Source organism: Lissotriton vulgaris, chromosome 11 (assembly GCF_964263255.1).
Source record: "Lissotriton vulgaris chromosome 11, aLisVul1.2, whole genome shotgun sequence".
NCBI classification, from domain to species: domain Eukaryota; kingdom Metazoa; phylum Chordata; class Amphibia; order Caudata; family Salamandridae; genus Lissotriton; species Lissotriton vulgaris.
Window position 1 is genome coordinate 1,107,122,961 of NC_141699.1, and position 18,491 is coordinate 1,107,141,451.

The 18,491-nt window shown below is 40.7% G+C and overlaps 1 protein-coding gene across 1 annotated transcript in view; it reads left to right on the forward strand.

Moving 5' to 3' along the window:
* The window catches only part of LOC147684248 (putative cation-transporting ATPase 13A4), a 387,249-nt gene that overhangs the window by 365,034 nt on the left and 3,724 nt on the right, over positions 1-18,491 (forward strand). The window contains exon 29 of the mRNA XM_086944648.1: positions 16,756-16,844. Coding sequence (XP_086800774.1) covers positions 16,756-16,844 — 89 coding nt within the window. The remainder of the gene's footprint in view (positions 1-16,755; positions 16,845-18,491) is intronic.

Below are 18,491 nucleotides of genomic sequence, written 5' to 3' on the forward strand. Positions count from 1 at the left end.
CAAGTAAAAAAAATTTAACTTGCTCAAAAAAGATTGATACATACATTGCCACATTATCAATAATATGAAGCAAAAGAAAAAGAAAGAAAAGAGACAAAACAAAGTGGCCTGGGTTGAGATCAAATTATTGTATATTCATACTGTGACCTCAACCCCTAGTTATTAAGTCCCGTCAGGAACCCTTGTAAAGTTCTGTCAAAGATGTTTTAGCATCACAATTTTACAAGTCATATTTCTATTTTGATGATTCAAGAGTCCTAAACTCTAGAGAGATATTCTATACTAGCTGTCTTTAAGAACATAGCAAACCTCAGGAGATTGAATCTAAAGTGGAAAAGCCACAAGTTCATAAATCGACTGACCAAAATCAACATCAAAGGTTGAATTTATAGCATAATATCCAAAAAGGTGCAGTGAAAAGACAACCTTAGTCCCGTACACACATTCAAATCACCGAAAATGTAAACCAAAAAAGGAAAGATTAAGTGACCGATATAGTGCAACCATAAAAAGTGACTAACCAGCATGGAGAAAGAAAAGAGTACAGAAAACGCAAAAAGGGGGGCTCACCTATGGCTAGAAACCAAAGTCTAGAGAAACGCAAGGTGTGCCTTCATAAGTCTTTTATATCCAGAACAGTGGTCCCTAGACAAGGTACAAATTGTCAATCGAATAAATATAGGCTAAACAGACACTATATTCTTTGTCCAGCCAGACAGATTTATTTTTAGTAAGAAAGGTTATTTGAATTTTTAAAAAAAAGTGTGAACAGCAGGACACCAGCCGATGTCAACTGACACACTAAGGAAAAGGAAAAACAAAGGCAACTGAACAGTCTGTGTAGTTGAATCACAATCAGACGAGGATACAAACACACTATTGCTGACATAAATTAATACATTTCATTTGCATATATTGTGATACAGAAACAAAGGTAGTAATCAATATCTCGTTAAGCTCCAAGGATAAGGTCCTGGTCATCCACCACGAACCAAACAATGTGATCAGGAGGCCAACCACAATTGTAAAACAGAAGAACAAGGGGTATATCCTGAGCTAAAGATAAATATCATAGTCCATCAGCTAAATCCAATAAATCCATTAGTCTTCATTTCATCTTCATTTATTATCCAGTCGAAATAGATAATATGGGCACAATTACTATATCTGTGTATATTGTGTTGTATCCTATAGAGTGCTATTTAAACGCCTTACATGCGGAAGGTTTTTCAACCCGAGATTGCATAATTATATTTTTCTGGGAATGTAAAGCGCGATTTTGATTCGAGGGCACCCTAATATGCGCCGGGTAACCAAGGCACGACAATATGCATATTATTTCAACCCGTTGTGACAGATTTGTCGGAATAGATCATACGGGCAGAATAATTATATCTGTGTATATTGTGCTGCATCCTATAGGACGTTATCTAATTTGAACGCCATTACAGGACGCTCTCATACACCAAGCCAAGTTTTGAAATCCATAAGAATACCGGGATACTGGAAACCGGCTTTTATATTTATGAACATTTAACCCTTTTCGGAACTCCGGATTTATATGTGAATAGTGAGTGCTTTCCATTATATTCTTCATTCACCATCATTTTTGAATAACGTACACGGACCCTTTTTGTAAGTTTAAGATTTTACGCTATAGGCGTTTAGCGCAAAAGATGGGCAGATATTTAATGCAATGATTTCGTGCATTTTTCTGCCCCAGATCACATTGATGTATGCCGAAGACTTATGAAGGCACACCTTGCGTTTCTCTAGCATTTCGTTTTCTAGCCATAGGTGAGCCCCCTCTTTTTGTGAAATATGACTTGTAAAATTGTGATGCTAAAACATCTTTGGCAGCACTTTACAAGGGTTCCTGACGGGACTTAATAACTAGGGGTTGAGGTCACAGTATGAATATATAATAATTTGATCTCATCCCAGGACACTTTGTTTTGTCTCTCTTCTTTCTTTTTCTTTTGCTTCATATTATTCATAATGTGGCAATGTATGCATCAATCTTTTTTGAGCAGGTTAAAAATGTTTTACTTGAATGAATATGATGTGTTCTCTTTGGTTTTACACTATTGTGATCATATTTATTGTAATACTTTTAGCCCTGAAGAAGTCTTTTGGTCAACAGACCAAGACGAAACACGTGTTGGCAGCGGCTAATGTATGTTCTCTTGGTGAAGACTGGATAATAAATGAAGATGAAATGAAGGCTAATGGATTTATTGGATTTAGCCGATGGACTATGATATTTATCTTTAGCTCAGAATATACCCCTTGTTCTTTTGATCTATAATGTTCTCTAGAATTAAGCGAAGGTGCAAAAAGAATAATATGTTCATTATTCCATTTGAGAATATTGAATGTATGGCCTGCCCTTTAAAAAACAATCAAAAGTGTTCATTTAAGCTGGTTACCAACAAGTGTATGGCATAGAGGAAATCTTTGGCCTCCTGGCGGACTTGGATCAAGGAAGCAGAAGCTGTTAACACCCTCCGTGAAGGCCTCAGTCGGCCACCTCGAAGCCAGCCTCGCCGATATCAGCTTTTTCGGACACCATAACTACTGAGTGCAGAGATAGTCAACAACCTCCTCCATGTGGAAACACACTTCTGTTGCTCAACTAAGATGTGCAGGTGGGATGCCACCTACAAAACCCACAAGGGCTCTTTTGGTGCTGAGCCAGTTCAGCCTGAGGCAAGAAGGGAGGGGGTTTGAGATAATGCTGTGAGTCTCACTGGACTGATTGTTACCTACAATGCACCATCTTCCAGCCGTGCTCAGGTGCGTCGTGGGCTGCAGTGCACCAGATTTCCTGTTTTGAATTGGTAGGTTGGCATTTTACCAGGGAGGTCTAGAATTCCTAATCTTGGGCCCCATTTTTGTATATAATTACAACAGACTTATGAGTGATGACCGGCCTCAGGGACAAACTTTGAGCAATCTTGAATTAGATACTGAAGAATTTGCTAGTATTACTAATGGCAAAGACATCCAATGTAATATTGGTTTCCTTCCTCAGTTCAGACAGAATCCTTCTTTCTGCTGTGGGGTTATCAGCCACCTGACTAGTAACAGTTATTCCCATTTTCATTTGAGGTTTGAATCTCATTATGAATCTGATTCACAATGACAGCATGACCTGTTGTGATAAGAGTAAATTCAGGATGCCATTAACGCAACACCTTCAGTAAGGAACTTCCTGGGGTGATGGGTGCAGTGACGTTTGTTGTAAATGCACATGCTGCATACCCCTTTGAAATATTTTACTCATGGGTGGAGTTTTATCCTGTAGATTCAATCACTAGTCACTTTCATGCATATAAAGCTGCTCCTCTTCCTGCAGAATATGAATCTTTAATTCTTAGAACGATATCAGGAACAACCAGCATGGGTTGGTGGACAGTTACCACATGCAGGGAGGTCAGACTGGACCCCTTAACTAATCCAGGGCTGCCTGGCCAGTGTTGCCTGGTTTATCTCTGCAGCTAGATGTAGCTGAATGCTCCGCAATTAAGACAGTCACTAAATCAGTAAGTAGATAAATATAGAGAATGTTGACAATATTTCTTACTCGCATCATCGACAGGAGCATCGGTGCCGGGTCCAACACAACAAATGGATCCTACAGGGTGGGCCAATTAGTCGACTGACTAATAATGCAATCATGGGGAAAGCTTCCAATAAAATGAGATAAGATTCCATTTTGGATTCCTTTTATTTTATTTAATTGTGCTTTTAATGTATACTTTAATGTTTTTGAATTGTTTTATGATGTAGTGTATTGTATTTTAATATTTCTGTGCTTTCATGGCCTATTGGATAGTGGTGAAATAAAGATGTTGGATTTGTATTTATATTGCTTTTAAATCAATGGTTGGAATCAGTCTATCCTTACACATTAATTCAAGACAAGCACAGAATGCTACCTATGTATCATCCTCCTGTATGGTACCATCTGTAGAAGAGTGTACTACAGGAGGAACCAATCTTCGGAATATTTAAACTACTACGCATGACACACCCGCTTTGGAGGTGGTTTTGGTGACGTTTAAACAATACACAACAAGTTTGTAGTCACACAGGCTGTTGATTTAAGGATGAAATTGATAGCTAATTTTCAAATGGTGTCTTAGATAGTAATAGTGTTCAAGGGGAAGCAGAAGTCTTGGCAGGGTGCCAAAGTTTGTCTGTTGATCACAAATGGGAGGTTTCTAAAATTATTTTAGAAATACATAACTCCATAGGCCGGGATACTTTAGGTTCTTGAACCACAAAACTGCAATTTAAACCAAAAACAAGCCTTAAGGTTCGGGTAAAGGACAGGCCGCACTGGAAACTAAGAAATACAATTCAGAAATCTAAACTGAAAACCAGGATTGAATCTCTGCCAGAGCTGAACTCCAGATAGGGTGGATACAATTTGAGGGACATGATGAATTAAAAGGCCAGACCAGGATCAGCATTATTTCTGTTGTTTGCAGGATTCTGGGGAGTCAGTGAACAGAAAGGAGCAGACAGACTGAGTATCACAAAAAGTATCCAGGCAGAAAAGTGAAAGAGAGACAGCTGAGGTTAGACTGTAGAAAGAAGAGAAAATTGTTGACTCAAAAGCATATTTCAGGAAAAAGAAAGGTCCTGGGCTAACAATGAAGAAATATGTGTCAGAAAATGTGCATAATCAGGACTTGGGCAGTGGTGCTTCTTGACAGTGCAGCAGAAATAATGATATTTAACCAGACTCTGAATGATCAACTCGCAGTGACACCAGTTCAAGAATCTAGAAGTCAAATCTTGGGCCTTGCCCAATCTGTCATTTTGCACTATATTTTATCTCAAAATGCATCCTTGCATAAAATGTATAAAAAACCAAAGCAAACCAAAACAGCAGACATTTGTGTCATGTTCTTCCTCTGCACTTTACAGTAAATGGCGCGTAGTTACCCAAAGTAGCTGAATGTTATAGTTTCAAGAATTTCACGTAACAAAGTTTTACATTTCTGAAATTACATGAATTGTGCCAGCAACATGTAAATGATTCCCAGGCCTAGTGGAAACACCAGATGGACATGTAAATTATTCTTAAAGAGTTGACGATGCAATAATACCCTTTGAAGAGGGTATTACTGCATCATCAACAAAAAATTACAAAAAATCAAAGTAGTATTCTGGTTACATTTGTCACATGACTACATCATTTTCGTAGCGGCTGATTGGTCTCCTGCATTTATAAGGCATACACCTCAAGGTCAATAATGAAAGTGTTGGTACCAGAAGATCTCAGGGAAAAATATCATATTGAGTTGGTTTTAAATAAGGTTCTGGACAGAAACAAAACAAGGTGGTGAAAAGAGTCTGTGCCACAGTTGATTCCTTTAAGGTGTGAACCACAAGTTCAGGCCCAATACCTACTAAATCCAGAAGTGAAGCACAGTATAGGAGCCATCAGAGAGCAATTACAGTATTGTGGTGTAACTTTTCATGGCTGCGAATTCATGATGGTGTAAAGACACAAATGTTTTAGGTGACTCCCCTGTACAAATAGTAGAAATACATGCCTCGTCACTGTCTCTTCAGAAGGTTGATGAATCTGTTCCAACACTTATTGTGTCAGACTCTGCATTCTGGTTAGAATGTGGACTTTCCGCATTGTCATCTGAACAAATTCAGATTTAAAAGGCACAGTGATAAAAGAGGAACCACTTTGGGAAAGATAACTGTTCTACAAGGCAGGCTTCCTCTGGTACATACCATGGCCCATAAAAGTGAAGTAATTCATGTTAGGGGCACTGTACAGCTAACTTAGCTATCAAGACAGCAGTGCAATCCTTTAAGTTAGCTGCTCTAGCTCGACCTCAAATGATGTAGACATTATGGTGGCAATACAAGCAACATTGAAAGGTGAAAAGCCTCTAGATTGTTTCCTTCCAAATCATCTTATGTCATCAACAAAGTCAATGTTTCTTTGGTTTTCATCCCAGACATCATGGGGATACTTAATGAGCGAGCTAGATAGGTCTTAAGGTGAATAACACATGAAGAGATAGCTTTGGCTCATGCTGCATTAGTGCTATAGTATCAATGCAAAAGCAATAATACTGGATGCCTCAACCAGCTAAGAACACAAAGAATGATGTACAGCAGTGTACTATTTGTCGACAAACAAAGCATTCACCTACAGTACAACCAGCTGATACTCCCCTCACACAGTCCAACAAATCATTTGCTGTTGTGTTCTTTGATCATATCGGACACCTACAAATAGTCATTGTGAGTACACATTAGTTGTGATGTAGATTCCGTTGGGTTTGACCACAAAAGATTACCTCGGCTCAAGAAAGAGTAAAAGACTTGAATGCTTAGTAGCAATGGGGGCAGTTCATACATTTCTTTGAAACAGTAGTCTTGCATTCACCGCTGAGGTATTTTTAGATCTGTTTTTTCTCTGATTACTGCACTTGCAAACTTTCAGTCCAGAATTGAATGGTCAAGTGAGTCAAGGGTATTGTTGTGTAGTTCTCATAACCCTATATAGGATGTGTGCATTTAGACAACATAGGCAACATAGACTGTAGAATTGGTTTTCAGACTGTTTCCAGACACCCCCACCGGATATGTTTGAATGTATACCAGCTAGCTCACAGTGCCATTAGAAGCCCTTCTTACCAAGTAGAGAATAGTTCTTGACATTTATCGAACATGACAACTCTGTCCCATCAGGGATCGTGGAAACAGTACAGTACTTTTTGCTCAGTCACACATGATCACTTTGTCTCAGAGAGATACACAGAATAAATGATTGGGACATATTCAATCAGCATTTCTTGAACCAACATCATTCTATTGTAAAATAGATGTGCTAAGACAACTTTAAGACAGAAACATATAAAAATGATTATAAGCACCAAGAGAGTAAAAGGGTGGCAGATTTCTACCATAGTGTTTAAACAATGAATACAGGCAGGTATAAAAATACATGACAGTAATAATGCATACTCCTATAATGCAACTCGAAGTAGATGTACCCAAGTGTACCTAACATGTATGTATGTGTAGAGCCAAGAATCCCTCTAGGACAAAGTCCACCCCATTACCTAAAGTGAGAGACTGTGGGACCCCGTCTTGGTCTCGAGATGGACACCCCACGAGGGATGTCGGACCAATGCAAGCTAGATTGTCTGCATGCAGGAACCTCAGCGTCTTGCACCAGTGTGTAAGCATGGAAGTCATTTTTCTCCTCTGCTTGCCTCAGCAAAGATATGGTGTTTATATACCTGAAGTGGTACCCTCAGGGGATCTACCTTGCTGTGTCATGTTGGACCTAGGATGACAAAAGGAATGGCCCTTATACATGGTTTTTATGCAGGAGATGGTAGTCCTGCTGAGTTTGGATCACTGACAGAATATAACCCCTTCCATGCTCATGACGAGCTCAGCTCGTCATGAGGCACAGTTGAGCTGTGCTGATGACGAGCTGAGCTCGTCATGACACCAGCAAAATGGCAATTTTCAGCACAGGGGAAAAATAACCATAGCAGCGATGTGGTTAAACAGCAAAAATGTCTAACTAAAAAAATGTCGGGACACAAATATTGTTGTCCAAAATATCGAAGTCCTATCTTCATGATGGTAAGTACAAAAATATCAACAAAAGAATATTGTTGTTAAAAATACTGTTCTTTAAAATATCAGTTTTTTAAAAATGTTTAAAAAATAGTGTAAAATAATGCAAATAAAACATATAGTTAAAAACATAGAGGCCTATTAGGATGGCGGACGGACCCCGAAGTGGAGGGACCATCCGCAGGGGCAGCGGCGGTCCCTCCATACCAATTAGGATGTGACCCCAACCTGGCGGTCAAATCCCGTATCTTTAACCTTGCAGCGGATGCTGTTTGAAGCAGCACCCGCCGCAAGGTTAAAAATGCATGCTTTGCATTTACATGCACAAAGCGGCAGGCACTGCACCCCCCACCCCCGACACCCTGGGGGCCCACAACGGGCCCCCAAACACAAAAGACCACATGCTTTTCCACGGCGGAAAAGCCGCCGTGGAAAAGCATGTTTCAGACTGCATCCTAATACGGCTGGTGGTGTCTTGCAGACACCGCCACCATATTTGCCTGCATACACCGCGGATCAGTGTCGGACGGACTTGCTGTCCGCCGCTGATCCCACCGCCATCCTAATGTGGTGGTGGGTGTTTCCAATGTCTGCGGCGGTGAATCCGCATCCTCCAGGCCGGCGGTGGCTTCCGCCGGCCCGGAGGATGCGGATTCACCGCCATCCTAATCGGCCCCATAGTTGATAAGTAATAAATATAATGTAAACATAAATTAAACCTACACACATACAAAATATAATATGTGTTTATAATAACTTAATATAACTAACAAATAATGATGTTAATAAATTATGAAATATTAAAAACATATTACAAATTATAGATACATATATATATACATACACCGGTGAAACAAAATAAATAACAAATCAAAATATTAAAATATTTGTTTTTTTACAATTACATTTGACACTTCAATAACTGCAACAGTAGTGAGCATGTTGAATAGTGAAGAGGATAAAATGACTATTACTACTCCAGGAAGTGCAACAGTGGGGAAAGTGTTGGATAACGTAGGGGTAATATTTACTATTCCCATTCCAGAGAGTGCAACAATAGGGAAAGTGTTGGATAGTGGAGGGGAATAATTTACTATTCTCTCTCAATGGAGTGCAACAGTAGGGAAAGTGTTGGATAGCGGAGGGGATAAAGTTACTATTTTCACTCCAGTGAGTTAAACAGTAAAGAAAGTATTGGATAGTAGAGGGGATAAAATAACTATTCCCACTCCAGCGAGTGCAACAGTAGGGAAAGTGTTGGATAGCATAGGGGTAAAATTTACTATTCCCACTCCAGCGAGTGCAACAGTAGGGAAAGTGTTGGATAGCAGAGGGGGAATAATTTACTATTCCCACTCCAGGGATTGCAACAGTAGGGAAAGTGTTGGATAGCGGAGGGATTACATCACTATTCCCACTCCAGAGAGTGCAATAGTTGGGAAAGTGTTGTATAGTGTGGGGTTAAAATTTATATTCCCACTTCAACAAGTACAACAGTGAAGAAAGTGTTGGATAGCGTAGGAGTAAAATTTACTATTCCAACTCCAGCGAGTGAAACAGTAGTGAAGTGTTGGATAGCGGAGGAGAATAATTAACTTTTCACACTACATCAAAATAATTAACATTAATTAACAATTAATTATTTCCAAATAATTTACCTGCCACCGTATTCCCCTATAAATAAAATCACCAATGTTATAAAACATAACAACATTAACATAATTAACAATTAATACATTAATTAATAATATTTAACAAATAATTTAAAAACAATCAATAATACATTAATTCACACAAATGACACTAAAAAACAAAAAAAATACATTTTTATAATTTATTTTTAAATATATTAAAATTAACTTAGTTCTCTGCCTACTCCCCTATCAACCCACAACCATCTCTTAAAATAAAATAACACAAATACCATAATTATTCATGGGTAATTCAATAAGAATACATTATTGACCAAAATTAACATTATAACATATTAAATACATGAATATAAAATATTAATAATATAAATTAATTAATTATTATTAAAATACTTCCCACCCTATTTTCCTATAAACCCACAACACGCTCCTAAAAAAAAAACATAAGGAAGATATTTACCAAATATTTATTATTAATTACCAACCAATTAATAACTAATCAATAACAACTCAATTACCACAATTAACAATAGAAAATCTTAAATACTTTTTTATTAATTTACCAAAAAATATTAATTAATTAATTATAATTAAATTACTTCCCACCCTATCCCCCTATAAACCCACAACTTAGGGGCCCATTAGGATGGCCGGCGGATTGCCCCTGCAAGGCTGGCGAAAGCCACCGCTCACCTGGCGGGGGCAATGCGCCGGCCATCACGGCAGACGGAAAGACCGTCCACCGCTTTTCCGCCTAGGTCGCAAGGCGACCGGGGCGGAAAATTTTTAATATAGTGGCGGTGTCTATCAGACACCGACAGCCATATTACAATGGGCAGAGACAGATGCCTTTCCGTGGCAGAAGGCACGCGGTCTTCACTTCGGGGGCCCCCTGTGGGCCCCTGAAGTGAAGGCGAGGTGGGGGGTGCACATGGGGGGTACCTGTGGTACCCCCCAGCATTTGCATACACAATGCGGAAGTCACCGCGCTGTGCCTGCCCCTTTGTGTATGCAAATACATGCATGCATTGTTAGCATTGTGGCGGGCGGTGCTAAGGGCACCGCCCACCACAATGTTAACAATGCAGGATGCTGTGGCGGGCACATCCTAATACCCCCAAGGGTCCCCCACCCTTATGGCGGGTGGTCCCGAATTCCAATAGGATGGCCTGCGGACTAAGTCCGCCCGTCATCCTAATGACCCCCTATGGGTGGGCACAAAATCTGTTCCGCTCATGGATTTTGCGGATTTTTAGCAATTTTGCGATACGCCAATTGCGATAAATTGCCGAAAAATCCGCAATTCCGCTCCCGTGCAGTTTTTTTTGTGTGCATTTTTTTACAGTAGAGGGTGGCATCTTCGTGGATAAATATATGCAAGCAGGATTCATTCTGGCACGATGCTCCTGTCACAAAAATTAAACCTCAACAGAAAGCACTTACAGATATAAATAAAGCAGGCGCCCGAGTTGAAGCTCAAATTCAGTCACCCATTATAATCAGGCCAAACAAATACTGAGCACGGTCGAGGCTAGGCAGATGTGCTTCCTCCCCATATCTACCGCCTACAATTAGATGTAATCCTTGATGGAGGTCTTTGGATCCACGAGTTTCTCAAGCACAATCCCTGTGTACTGCTGTGACCAGGAGGATGCTTCCTTCTCATCTGCTGCTCAGATCGGTCTCTGCCCCTTACAAGAGGCATGTGAACTCGCATGGAAACCCCACCCGTTTGGCCCCGCCACACACACACTAGGGTATGCAACGTTTTCCCGCCCTTTCCTCACTATGATGGACAGCTCGCTCGATGGACCTCAGCGCCCAAACAACTAGTGAGCACTGTCGAGGCTAGGCAGGTGTGCTTCCTCCCATATCTACTCCCTACAATTAGATGTAATCCTTGATGGAGGTCTTTGCATCCACGAGTTTCTTGAGCACAATCCCCGTGTACTTCTGTGACCAGGAGGCTGCTTCCTTCTCATCTGCTGCTCTTATCGGTCACTGACCCTTTATAAACAAGAGGCATGTGAACTCGCATAGAAGCCCCGCTCGTTTGGCCCCGCCACACACTAGGGTATGCAACATCTTCCCGCCCTTTCCTCACTATGATAGACAGCTTACTCGATGGACCTCGGCGCCTTTCGGCGCGGTGCACAGTTACAGACACACGTTTCAGATTATTTGTGCAAATGGCAAAAAAATTATCGAGTTTGTGAGAAAATCTGCGAACTCGCAAATTGTTTTGCCATTTTGTGTTAATTCGTGGACCGCAAATCCACCAAATTTGCCCATACTTACCCACAACCCACTCCTAAACAATTAACACATTTAAGATATTTACCAAATATTAAATATTAATTACTAACCAAATAATAAAAACATATTAATGAATTAACACAATTAATAATATAAAATATGAAATACCTAGATAATAATTATTAAAAATGATTAATTCATTACTTATAATTAAATTACTTCCCACCCTCCTATAAACCCCAAACTCGCTACGGAACTAAAACGCAAAATGTGCTTAAAAAAAGAGTAACTTCTAAAAATGTAACACATATATTCAAAAACAAATGCAATACTTTCACAAAAATATAGAATACCTATGTTATAAATACACACTAAAATACATAACACTAAATAAAACAACAATATTTTTAACAACAATATTTTTGCAACCGATATTAATAACTTTGAAATTTGGGAAAACAATATTACTTAACTTCAACTCACTATTCTTGACAACGATATTCTGACTGAAGATCACTTTTTATGTTGATATTTTGGACTCGATGTTGGTGTTATTCAATATTTGCAACTCAATATTGTGTCTGTTTACCGCAGAGTTTCTGTAAGCAATACCATAACTAGGCAAAAGTTCAGTCCCAAGAACCATTATGTAGTGTAATGGCAGGGGAAAATATAGGTGAAAGGTTAGGCTGCTGCCTGAGCCTATATTCGGGTACCTATATGAAACATAACAGTATTCATAATCAATTCTTGACTGGTATGGGCTTAATGCAGGAATGCTACTGCCTCACAGTCTGTATTGGGCTCAAAGCACACTAATGATTTGCATAGAGGAGTCCTTGAGCTTGATCTCCCTGGATGCCTGTCCAAGTAGAAAAGTCGCCAAGCTCCATATTGGCAAATAAGGCAACCAGTCCCGCTTTGAAATTGCCGAATTGCATTCCATTTATGACCTAAGGTGGAAAAGCGCAAAGGCATCAACGAGAAAGCCACTGGCCCCAACCCATTGGTATCACCCATCATTGCTTTTAGGTAGCTGAAGCAACAGGCAAAATCCACATTTGTGTGGACATGAGAGTGCCAAACGTTGCAATCAATAGGGAATGGCATCTGACCCCCATCCTTGACCACCACATTGAGGAACTAAATGGAGGCAAATGATTCCCTAAGGTGGATCTACAGTCAGCTAACCCTAGCTGAAGAATCCAGATACATGATGACATTTTCCACTCATGTAGAACTATGACACTATAGACAACTGAATTATGAACACTGTACAGGAGAGGAGATGCAGGTGGGCCTGCCGGGAGTCATCAGTTTGAGTGACGGCATCCTACTCAATGCTAAATTGGAAAGAACATCGTGAGAGGCTATGGAAGGCCCTGCCCGGATAAGGAAATCAGGACTCACGCTACATAAGGACACATGCAAGTTTATGAAGCAGCTGATTCATTTTTTGGGTACGTCTTCTCACTGGATGGAGTAGCCCTGGACAGCAAGAAGGTCTACACTCTCAAGGAAGCGACCCTGCCTTCTAGTGTCTCAAACATCAGGAGCTTCCTAGAAATAGTCACTTACTGTGGCTACTTCATAAAGGATATGACCACTTTGACCCAACCTCTCCGAGACCTCACCAAGTCATCAACCACCTAGGCATAGGGGGAAGGTCAGGAAAGGTCATTCCAAGCCACCAGGGATGCACTCTCAACCATCACAATCACGGCCTACTTCCGCCTTGTGAGACCAATCTTCTTAACCATGGATGCCAGCCCAAAAGGTATGGGGAGCTGTTCTAACATAACAGTTGGAATGTGGAGAGTGGGCACCCATAGTGTACGATAGCTGGTTACTAACCCCCTCAGATGAATGATATTAGCAGAATGAAAAATAAGCTATTGTCATATGCTGGGGGTGTCAGCAGTTCCATCTCTATGTCCACGGACACCTGTTCATAGCCACAATGAACCACAAGCTATTGAGTCCCCTCCTACAAGGCACCTTATAAAAATCTCAATCAATCATTATATTTGTAGAGTGCTTCATCTCACCTGAGAGGGTATCCAGGCACCCCAGCATAGAGAAATGGATGCTATAATCTCAAGGATTTCACCCATGAACTCACAACCCAGCCGACTATCTGTTGAGGCACCCAGAACACCACGCCAGAAGAAGCAGATGAGGCTGACAAAACAGAGGAGTTTTGTCTCATCCACTACCAGTGTCATTGGAGACACTATCAGGGGTGGAAGGTAAACTCTGCTGCTCCAGGGGAGTCTACAAAGTTATGCCATTACATGCTCTGATTGTATTGTGGTTTTTGGCAAATACTCTGCTATCCACCTCTTGGCAGATTTTACCAGTGCTCACCCCTAAAGGTAACATCCCAGCCAGTCTGCTTACACACCAACCCACCCCACCACAAATGCTGGAGTACTATGCACCAATAGAAGCAGTGTGCGGTTCACCTGCAACGGGGCTATATCTTCCAAAGCAATTTGATAGTCACTTCCTGCACAGCAGCAGTGGCGGGTTCTTCTATCCAACAATCCCTGTTCCGACTTGGAAGTACTGTCACAAAGACCTGCCTACAATCATTGTTCAACCTAGCAATTCTTTTGTGGATGAGAGGCAACATGAATTTGATCAAGTTAAAGCTGTACAGTCAGATTGACGAAATGAGTCTTGTGTTGGTATTCTTCTTTTATTTTCAGTCGTGTTTTGGTATGCACAGAACAGAATCTGCCAACTCGTTTCGCCCAAAGAATGGGCTTCTTCAGGGCAAAAGATTGTTGATGACGCACGTAATTCATCAAGGTTTGGCCATCTGAATTGTAGTGAATAGGCGTTCTGTGTTGTATTGCGCAAACTCCAGTGTTGGAGAGTGTTCTGTGATGGCGGAAAGGACCTTGAGCTCGAGGCTCGAGGCTTGCAGGCAGAAGGATCACATCCGGACACGGCTCCTTTTCTCAGATCCAGCATTTATGACCAAAAGGTCCTTTGTGCCATCAAAGAACACTCTCCAACACAGGAGTTTGCGCAAGTTTCCACACCTACAAGGCCATGACTGATCCGGCCTCCCGAGGGCTGTCAACCAGTCCCCCTTCCCTACTCCTGTCCTGAGGAAGACCCTCTGTGACCACCCACTGGTGCACCACTAGGGTTGAAACGTCGACGCACACCTTTAGGTCCAGAAAAACCAGGATTCCACAGAACCAAGGATAGAAATCACTGGAAGAAATAGCTCTCTGGCCTTCTAATGTGTACATAGCCAAATATGACCTCACTGTATATATTGTTCACCCTTTGAGCACTACAAGCACAATTGTAATTATTTTCACTTGTCACCCATGTGAATATCTCTTGTTGACAGCATGTGCATTTTGTTGTTCACTTTGGACATCATTGAATGAAGTAATTCTCATGAAAAGAAACTAAACAAAGTAATTTTCGTAGTCATTCTTTTTGAGATATTTGGTGCCTCAAGGACCTGCTGTAGAGGTTGCTTCAGATCATTACCCCTACATGTTGGAACGTTTTCTACTAAGCTAGTTCTTACCCAACAGAACCTCTTTAGTTTATAATCATACAAGTGGCAGCTCATGATGAGACTGTCCTGTATACTTAATGATATAGGTCTTCCAATCACCGGGCGAATTACCTGATGTGTGTTTGTGTTCCATACTGTGTCCATTTTGCTATCTGGTTTTGTTTTGGGACTGTGTTTTTGTTGTTGTTCTCTTTTCTTTTATGGTTAGGGAGGAATGTAGTGTTTGCCAATGAAGTAACTGGTAAACACCAAAGGAGGAGGGAAAACTAAAATTGTCACCTTCCATGATGGCATAATTGAGAGTCCCACAGTCATGTGGAACACAGAGAATAAAGGTAAGAGCATTACAGGGCAGAGTCAGAACTACCTAAATACCTGGGTGCGCACAAGCAAGAAACCAGTGCTCCCTGTCCCTGCTCATCTTTTTGCAATGTGCGCTATGCCTATCAGGGGTTCCAGAGTCTCATGCCTGGTGGAATATTCTACCCTACATGGCACCATCACAGTCACATCATGATGGGCACCCCTGGCTCAGCGCAGAGCCCAACTCCTGTTTTTATGTGCACAAAAACTGGAGTCTAGAGGGAAAGACAGAGCTAGGACGCCCCCCACTCATTAAGTCATCAAACAAAACAAGTCCTAGTTCTCACTGCAATATTTTTTAAAGATATATAGAAATCGCTGGTTGCTTGTAGATCAGCACAAGACTCACACAACTTATATGTAACAAAAACTAACAACATTAAACATTTAAACATATAAGATACTGTGCAACTAGGACTTCAAACTTTACTTCTGTTCCTTTCTCTGTTGCAAACAGTAAAACACTTAAATTAAAAAAGGAGAGTGTGAAGACTACCTATCACTTCACACCCCACTTAACATACATATAAGTTGTGTTCACTGCACCACGCACTGTCTTTACACTTTGGGTTTGAGACACGTTTCCGTTAAAGCTTGATGGCACCAATGATGATAACAGGGCCATCCTGGTGAGTACCAACCAGGGGTCCCATTGGTGGTGCGCCCGTGAGGTGCCATCTCGCTATCCACACATTTTTTGTCCGTTCAAAGTGTATGTGAGTCTTGTGCTGTCTTGTACTGTTGAGATCAGAGCGAGGCTGCTTTTTATTCAAGCAATAGATTAAGAGATCATGAGTATCCCTAGATTAAGGAACTCCCTGGTGTGATCTACAAGCAACCAGCGATTTCTATATATCTTTAAAAAATATTGCAGTGAGAACTATGTCCTGTTTTTATGTGCCTGCAGCGTGTAAAGTGCATTCGTTTCACTCAATATGTTTGGGAGTTAGAGTATTATTTTAGACAGTGCAGCTCAGAAACAGAATGGGGAGAACCTTGCTTGTTTTTCTGAGCTGCATTACCTGAAAGTCAAATACCAGGTTAAATGAGTTGACTTTAGAGACTGCAGGCACATAGAAGACTGAGCCAGCGCAGCCAGGGTTTCATATCTGGTGAAAATGTAAATGGGTTTTAGACAAGTAAAAACGAAATAATATTTTCTTGGACCTTTCAGTTTGAGATTTGCACTTAATTCTCCTAAAGGTGGCAATAATGCTTTGTTATGGACCCCGCACTGCAGAAATCATGTGTTTTAAAGATTCAGTCTAAATGATTCTTAGATGCTTGTTTTTCTTGTTTTAGATCTATTCTCACTAGTACTGATCGGACAGACCACAATGTTCATTTTCCTGCTTTTTGGTGACTTCGAAGCATATTACATTGTAACACAGGTACAGGTCATTTTGAATTCCATACAGTTTACTTTCTACAGTCTTACAAGAAAATTGTTTACATCAGACTGAATGTAATAATGACTTACAGAAATGTTAAATGCGGGACCCTAATGCACTCCCTTAGGTAGACCCTCAGTCAGCACCAAGGTCATCAGGTCTCCATGAGACCATGAGAGAGCTTTGGAGAAGCAGCTTCTTTCACTGGGGCGCAGCTAACATAACCTTCTCATCTGCCCTCCTCACCCTGTTACTTGCTTTTGCAAATTCAATGTCCTATCCTACACAGTGCACCCTTCCCCAGCAAGAGTTCTTTCCTTCATCAATGTCTACTGCCTCTCCTATGAAAGAGGAATAAACCCACCTCCTTTCTATATTTCTTTGTGCCCATCAAGGATCTTCCTTCTATATCTTAAGCTAAGGTAACATTTTCCCTAAATCCTTTTTTTCTTTGATTGTGTCAAGTTACATTTCTGCCATTGCTTGGATCTGCATTCTGATTAATAAGGACTGGAATTTATTCAGTAAATACGACACAGTTGTTAGTGTCAGTCAGTCAGTCAGTCAGTCAAAATATCTTTATTCGATTTAGTTAAAAATCATACAAAGAGATAAAAACATTTCATACACTTTAAAATATATACAATACAAACTATTTACAAATCATTTACAATAGCAAGCAAATCAGAGCATACGTAGGATTAATAAAAGAAGAAAGACAAATTTTTAGTTCATTTAGTATTAAACCAGGACCTCACATCTTAATTAACACAGTTTTACGGAGGGCCATTGGTCTAATATATATGTTTTTTGGTTCTAGCTCCAGCCACCAAGAAGTTAGCCATACAAAAAGTAGTACGTATGTTAGTCAATGATTGTAGGTAGAGCAGGGCTGGTCTCACTTGTGTGAAGCCAGCCACCTTTCCACCTTTAAAACCGGTAACAGGTGTTTTTTTCTTGGCTCTAAATAAAACCCACAAAACATAACAAAGTGCATGGTGTCTTGGGTGGAAAAATGATCACAACTACAGGGGGGGCTAGTTCAGGTTTTTCCCATGTTTTAAAATTGCCCAAATAAAAATGTAACAAATTAAACCTGAACTTAATTAGAAGGAACCTGTGAAATGGGGTCGTGACGAAACCAAGATAAGGTGCTAATGCAAATGAGGTTACAAGTAAATAGTGTCTCCTCACTGCTGGTTTCGCTAATTCCTTTTCCTCACGACGTGCTCTTGCCCTCCCAATGAATTGCTTTTTAACAATGTTAATATCCTGAGTCTTGATGTCCTGAGGGGAAGTAAAGAGCTCTGGTCGTCCCAGATCTGAGAACGCCTTCATCAGATAGGCCAACCATGGGATCCTTTTGAAGCGGTCTAGAGACAAAACATCAGCCATGATCTTATGGTTGAGGGGCAGATCTTCATTGAGCCAAGTCTTCAACCAAAAGATCAGGGGTGCCATGTTCAACCCATCAGTGAGGAAGTCTAGGCCCACCACCATATGTATGGAATAAGTCGGTGTAGACTGAGGAACAGACAGGAGGGTCCGTATAAATCTGTTCTCCGCTTTCTGAATTGGTTCCAGGTTTACATAGCCCCAAAGGAGTGAACCATATGAGGCCAGGGCGACTGGTTTACTTTTATAGAT